Genomic DNA, 7622 nt, shown 5'->3' with positions numbered 1-7622 from the left:
GAGGGGGCGCGCACCAACGTGTGCAGTGGAGAGCTTCTCCAGAGGGGGCGCGCACCAACGTGTGCAGTGGAGAGCTTCTCCAGAGGGGGCGCGCATCTCAGGTACAAAGACAGACAAGGCAGATGGTGAAGGCCACCTGGGGTTTTCTTTTCTTGCAAATAACTTTGTGACAAGCAGAGAAGATGCAAGTGAAGCGGAAGTATGGGGTGGGGGCTGTACAGTATAAGGAAGCGAGGGTGGACGGGGACGTGGGAGTGTTTGGAAGTCCGTGAGGCAGAGGCAGGGGTACCAGGGACAGGCGGGGAGGGGTGGAGGTAGAGCTATGAGAGGGGGGAATTTGAAAGTCAGATTTCAAAGGTTCTCTCTGCCATTTGTGTGGTCCAAGAAGGCCTTTGAAGTGTGTGATTGAAGTAGAGGGGATAAAAATAGCTGTGAGTCCTGACCAGGAGGAGCGCCAAGCACCGAAAGAGTGGAGATTTCTCTGTGGATTTTGAAGGAGGTACTGCAATTATGGGAGAAATGTGATGAAGAAAGCGTCTGAACGTTAGGGTCACATCAGCAATAAATAAGGGGAAGGATCAGAAACCGGCAGATAACAGCAAACACTGGTCTGATCCAAGGAGCTCATCTTCCAAGGTAAAAAGGAGTTTTTCATAGAAAGAAGAGGATACTAGGAAGTGTGGAAGAGAGTCTCAGTAGAGGAGAGAAGTGAACACTTGTTTTAGAAGCTAATGTTCTTCCGATTTGCTAGTTTTTCAGAACTACAAGCATATATATACATATACATATTTTTTTTTCATACAGACTCCGACAACTGTTCCAAGAGCAGCTGGTCGAGAAACCAAGTATGTAAGTATCCCTGGGACCGTACATGCTACCTCATTTTCCTCTCACAGAATACTCACGTACGTTTCAGAAGGAATTTGTTCCTGCCTCCTTTCAATGGAATCTGTTGGCTTTTGTATCAACCGATGGCACAGAACAGCATGTTTGACCTAGATAATAGAAAATCGGCTGTGTCTGGGATAAACCGTCAGGTTAGCTTATCGAACACATTCCTTCCTAAGCTGGAGCAGTGTAGCTAAACAAAACAGGACTACTGCCACATCTGCTTTCTGTCTTTCTAAATATGAACTCCTAGATGACGTTTTTATTTTTGTAATTGCCTAAATGGGTTTATTACAAAACAGTCAGCTCCCGTGCTTGGGCATTAAAATCCATCCGTTTCTGGCAGGATTGGTAGTTTAATTGACTGACTAGCCTGTTGATTCCCTGCCTTTAATTGCTCCATCCAATAAAGCAATTTTCACTTAGGAGCATCAGTAGACGAGCAGCGGATGGGGGGGGGCGTGGCCTGTGATGCTGAACTCATTTGGCCAGAACTCTGCGAGTCCAGACCCACGCGGCCTCGCCCAGCAGCGTGCAATTCTCCTCTCGCTTCACAGAGACACTTTCCCACGTGGTTCCCTCCACATCTGACCAGACACTTTCTGATAGAAACAAGACTGTTTTCTCCAAAGCATTTAAAGTTTCTTCTAAGCCAGGCAGTAAATTATTCCATTGAGATTGCTTTTAATTATTTTTTGCGAATAGGCAGTTTTTGTCATCGTCCTTGAGAGTGGTTATTAAATATGTATTTTGCGATACCACCTCATCTTTGTGTTTTACACATTCCTGCCTTCTTCCGGAGAGCAAAGAACGAGCTTGGTGAAATAACTAAATTTATGACATCTGGGAAGTGATGCTAACGGCTGTGGCGTTAAGAGCATTTGCTGGAAGCTTCCGTTGCTCCTCGTTATCATTTGAAGCCCTTTTGAGTAACGCCTAAAACACGAGGCATTTGGCAGGTTGGGCCCAAGTTTAAGTCACAGTCTTATTTCTACATAACTTTCTGGGGGGGAAAACCCACATGATTTTTTGTGTGCGTTTTGTTGTTGTTTACCTTTAGCTTTTGTTTTTCATCCATTAAATGTAGATACAAGTGAGGGCTTTCTTAGTTCCTGTGTGAGAAGCCCTCCCTGGGGCCCTCCCCCAGGACTGGCTCCTCACCCGCTCTCCTCTTCCATCGCTTTTGTAGCTATAACTCATCCCTTCCCTTCCTTCACCCATCTATTTTTGGAAGACAAGGAGCCTCGTCCTGCGGCTCACCATTTAGTGGGCTCAGGAAAGCAACGTCTTTAAAGGTATTTCTGTATTTTTGTGACTAAGACGCTCTCCAGATCCCTGGAGAAGCTGGTGGACAGCCTTTGGTTCTTTATCCGCCTTGCTGCTGTCTCTCAGTAGAGGCTTCTCGGCCCTGTTTACGGGGCTGCTGCCTCCTGGCACTCTTCCCTGGAGTGTCTTCATTGGATCATGACAGAAACAACTCTGGAGGGTCATTCCACAGCTAGCGATTATTTCCAATTATGATTGTCCATCCATTTTCAGACCAGATTACAGCAGATCCCCACTCGCAGCCCTGCGTTGGATCTTTGAGTCATTCAGACTTAACAATGACTCATCAAAGGAGTTCAAGGTAGACTAGATGTACAAACTCTGACTCAAGTGAAATTCTTGATCTTGATGAAAGGTTGCTTGAGCGAGAAGCGTGGCTTATTTTTTTTAACTTACTCTGACGACTTGACATTTGAGTTGGTGTTAAATTTGCCTGTGTCTTTCAAGGAGCATTGGAAGGGGAGGTAAAAGCCATTTTGTCAGTGCCAACTCATAGATTACTGCCCCTTGTCAATAGTCAGCTTCAGTTGTTATGCTCCCCAAATGATATCAGATGCATGTATTTGGAGAAACAATAATGACATTTTAGAGCTGATGTTTACTTTAGTTATGAGCCTTCACCTTGTGTGAGCAATCTGCCTTAAATATGGTATATTTTGAGTATTTTTAACAAACGACAGCATTATAATCCTTTTAGGAATTCTACTATTTATATCCAATGAATTATGGGATGTTTCATCTTATGTATGAATTAGGTAGTTTTTACTTGATTTTTTTTTACTATGTATTTTTCTCCCTTCTCTCCTTGGAATTCAAAAGCACTATTGAGAAATCTGAACATGCTAGCATTTTACTATCTCCCCAAGTTTGGAGAAAGTTGGCATCTTTTTTTTTTTTAAGCCCAGGACTGGATGGATTTACAGCTGAATTCTACAAGGCCTTCAAAGCAGAGCTCACGCCAATGATCCTCCAAGTTGGCATCTTTACAGCATCTCTCTGCTGGGTCTTGGCATGTTCTTCACTTTGAAGAGATTCTTAGATTAAAGTCCAAAGCAAGGGTCATGCAGGTCGGTAGCTCTGCCCCATGGAAGAAGAACCAACAGGAGAATTAAATTAGAGGACAAATGAAGGATTAAATTAAAGTCAAGGGAAAAATGTCTCTAATAGTCAAAGCACTGTTCGGCAGATTGGAACTGACCACCCTGAGTCTCTGGGTTTGAATGCCAGCCACAGGTCATTGCAAGCAGGAAAGCTAGTTAGAATTTCCTAGCTGTTGCTCAGTTTTCCCCTTTCATTAATTGATTTGACAAATATTTGTTGGGCATCTGCAGGTACCTTCACCAAGGGCGGATGCAACAGCCAGGTCCTCATTTCTGAGGACAATGTAGGAGAGAATAAACAGCAAAAACAGTGAGCCAGCAAGACTATTCGTTCCTTATAGAAACGGGAGACTGGGTAAAGGACTGCATTATATGCAAATGAACTCGACAAGCTGCTAGTTTTCAACATATCAGCATGTTCATAGAATTCTCTGTTGTTGTTTTTTGGGAGATTATTGTTATGGCTTAGTTAAGTAAAAAGGAATTGTATGACTAATTCCTCTTTATGGTTCTTTGGTGAAAGGTTACCTTCTCTGAGGGGAGAGAGAAAAAGAGAAAGATAGTCTTCAAAAGAATGTTTTATTGATATTTTTAAAGTCGAGTTTATTGTCATCTTTGGAAAAACTTGTGTTTTAGGATTAAGCAGGATCAGTAGGTTCAGATTATTTCAAGTCTTTGTGTGTGTGTGTTTGTTTCCCCCACTTATGGTGTGTTTGAACTGCAAGCTAATTTAGAGTAATTAAATGGAGACCTAGGAAGTGCTCAAAAAAACAGCGTTAGAAATATGTTGAATATATGACGTTGTTAGTAACTTAAAGAGTTAATTAGGCCATCTGGTCATCAATATTTCATTTAGTTCTTCTAGATTCTATAGAAATCCTATAATTTGGGTGTTATTATTAGAAAATTTCCACTCTACAGAGGAAAGACAAATCTCAGAAGTCCAAGAGGCCAGATTCAAGCCAAGTGTGTTTCACATCAAAGCTCTGCCACTGGTATTTGTTTATTCTCAGAGACGCTGGGCTCAGTCTGAGTTTTTTCAGTAGCTTATCAGTTCTGGGCAGTGCTAGGGTCCAGAGCTTGCTGGGAAAGTATTCCACCACTGAACTATCTCTCAGTCCCAATTACTTTTTATTTATTCATGAAGTCTAAATTATGTCTTAGTGCCTAATAACCTTCAGTTTGAACTTGGAATAAATAATTTGACATTTGGTCTATTAGTGATTAATACATTTTAATTCATATTAATATATCAGTGTGATGAATATGGTTTTACTCTTTCCAAGCTTTCAAACTGCTTGCTAATATGTAAATTTATTCATGATTTATCAGACACCATATGAGCGATTATGTCTCAGGATACTCATATTAGGTTTCTTTCTTCCTATGTAAAGAAGAAAATATTTTGTGAAAATTGCTAATTTATCACATTTTGGGTCTATCAACTTTTGAATGGATTTTGGTTTTGGTTGTGTGTTATAATTGACTTAGCAAATATTTACGATTTATATGAATTGCTATCCATATAATTCCATTTCCCTCTCGCAATTACAAAACCACAGTAATAAAGAGCCACCTCAGAATATAGAGTATTTGGGCTCATTACTAATTTATCAAAAAAAACTTTGTTGAAATCACATTTTATTGATAACAACATATCTTCCTATATATTTTCTACATTTCATGAATCACTTATAAGTACCAGGAAAATAAACGTGATAGACGTATTGAATATTAGAGAGTACCCAGGTAAGATCTCATTGTAATGAGCTTGAGGGACAGAAAATGCCATTGAATGAAAATACATTGCTTCTAAAATATCACAATATATTAAAAGAGGTGTCAAACTTTATTAAGAATCTGTCTCTCTACCTGTACAGATATTCAAATAAAGGTCACCTTCTCCCCATTTAGCCAGATCACATGTCTGCTGTTGCTATGCTCAGAGAATATTTGAGGCATTATACACTAACTAATACAGCTGTAGATTTTAGGGGAAAAGGTAACTTAAATTCACCTCCAGCTCCAGACCTGCCTTTAGAGGATGAGGTTTGCTGGATTATAGGAGAGCTGGGCACAATTCAAGCTAAAAACTCCGCTCTTGTAGCCATCTGTTTGTTTCATTGTTCAGAAGTGTTTAAGCAGTGTGTGTGTGTGTGTGTGTGTGTGTGTGTGTGTGTGTGTGTGTGTGATGTCGAAGGGGGCGGAGTAGAGTCATCTTGGATCTGTTGAATGCAGAACAGAGAAGACCTTTTGCCTTCTGTCCTTTTCATCACTATTTTTTTCTTGATCAAATCTGAGTTGCAAGGAATGGCAGCTGGACACCATGACCAGAGAGCTTGGGTATAACTTGTGTGTCTCTGGCTTGAAGCTGTTGGGAAAAGTGGCTTCTCCAAAGCTGTCTTGGCACAGGTGCTGCCAGGCAGTAATTTAGTTTTCAGTAGACATCAAATCCTCCCGTTTTCCCTGTTAGTTTCTCTATAACCAAAGTAAAAGCTAGCTGTGGCAGCTAGCTTCCCATGCCTGGAAGCTCACACAGAAATCACACGTATGAGGCCAGAGCCTGGACTATGCAATGAGATCCTGGTTCAAACACATCTAACTTTTTAATGGAATTTTTTGGGGGAATTGTACATTTTGACTTTCATAATTTTTGACATAATTTGACTGCTCTATTAGGACTTAATTAAAATATTAATTTATTTTTAGTTGACAATGAATCTATTGACAGCTACTTACAGAGCTCAGTGTGGTGAGAGGCGTAGGAATGATAGAAAGATTCGGTCTAGCCAGTTACCGTGCGCACCTCAGCAGCTCATCCCTCTGTGGAGAGACTGTCGGATGTGCTGGAGCGTGCGGTCCTCGTCATTAGCGGAGGTCACCACGCGGCGCAGGAGATCACTCCTGCGGCCCGCAGAGGCTTTGAACCATCCCTCGGCGGCCAACCTTTGCTCTCACCTCTGCCCACCCGTCTCCCCAAGGGACATATTATCCACGAGGGGGCATGGGTAACCGCGCTGCATAGAGCACAGAGTCATGAGGAAACTTGCTAAGTGCTAATGGATACGAAGCAGGAGATTCGCCAATTATGACACTGAGAAGGGCGGGTAGTGCGGCCGAGCCCGCGGCTGGTGGGGGACCTTCGAAGGGGATGGGAGCCCGCATGGTAAATCCATGCCGTGGGACTCTCACGCGTGAATGAGGATAAGATTAAAACATTCCAAGAAACACCTCGGACGCCACACCAGCAGGATGGACACTCAGGAGTGGGAGGTGTGGGGAGCTCTCAGACCCTGAGCATGAAGTTTTCCTCAGGTGACAGGAAGTTCCTGGCTACTATCATGCGTTTCTGGGGTCAGTGGTATCATATTATTGTATTGTACACTTAAAATGGATTAGGAAGACAGAACTCACGGCAAATGTGCTTATGAGAATAAAGTACTTTTTTTTTTAAAAAAGGAAGGAAATTATTTTCAGGAAAGTAGGGGACTAGTGACTAAGAGATAATGTTAGCCAGTTTCTGAGGAAAACAGTTTTTAAAGCCAAATCATTTCCCTTTTCAAATCATGAAAATCTTATTATGCTTTTCTTTTTGTTACAAAGGCGCTTTAAGGAAAATCAGTTTTATTTCGATTTTCTCTATGTAAATATCAACAATGTGTGTTTAAGTATGGAGTCTACAAAAAATGACACACTGAGTGACTTTGAAGAATTCTTGATTTTGTAATAGATGGAGGGGGAGTGTGGCGTGAAGCCGTCATGTTACGTGAGCAATTGAATAAAATTCATAGGAGAGATACTGCAAGGTCATTTACCAGCTTGTTAAAAAGCGTCTGTTGTTAGCAATATTTTCATTTTCCTTTACAAGTTTTAAAGTCCTATACCAGGCTTGCGTTATTCTGATAACGAGATAGCTCCAAAGAAGGGCAAAGGTGGAGTTGTCATCTTCGCGATTTATTAGTTTCACTAAATGTACACCTTGCTCTGTTTTCCAGGCAAACCTTTCTTCAGCATCCTCGGGGGCTTCTGAGAGTCAGCTGGTACGTAGCCTCCCACTGAGCCCTAGCCCTCCTGAAAACGTCCATTTCACAACAACTTCATACAAGGCAGTGCACAAATGCTGCCCATGTGTGCCCACATTCTCGTCCCTCAGAAGTTTACTGGTGCTTTCGTAAAGCTCCATGGGGATAAACCATTCCAAGACTCCCCCCGCCTGTCACCCCTCCCCCTTCCCCACCCCACTGCACACACAGCCCACACTGCACACACAGCCCACACTGCACACACAGCCCACACTGCACACACAGC

General features: G+C 42.2%; 1 protein-coding gene across 1 annotated transcript in view; it reads left to right on the top strand.

Moving 5' to 3' along the window:
* The window catches only part of Mlip (muscular LMNA-interacting protein), a 61128-nt gene that overhangs the window by 30127 nt on the left and 23379 nt on the right, over positions 1 to 7622 (top strand). Inside the window, exons 7-8 of the mRNA XM_013019062.1 lie at positions 805 to 849; positions 7310 to 7354. Of these exons, the coding sequence (XP_012874516.1) occupies positions 805 to 849; positions 7310 to 7354 (90 nt within the window). The remainder of the gene's footprint in view (positions 1 to 804; positions 850 to 7309; positions 7355 to 7622) is intronic.

Source organism: Dipodomys ordii, unplaced genomic scaffold, assembly GCF_000151885.1.
Source record: "Dipodomys ordii isolate 6190 unplaced genomic scaffold, Dord_2.0 Scaffold44, whole genome shotgun sequence".
NCBI classification, from domain to species: Eukaryota; Metazoa; Chordata; class Mammalia; order Rodentia; family Heteromyidae; genus Dipodomys; species Dipodomys ordii.
This window is presented reverse-complemented; position numbering and strand designations above follow the sequence as displayed.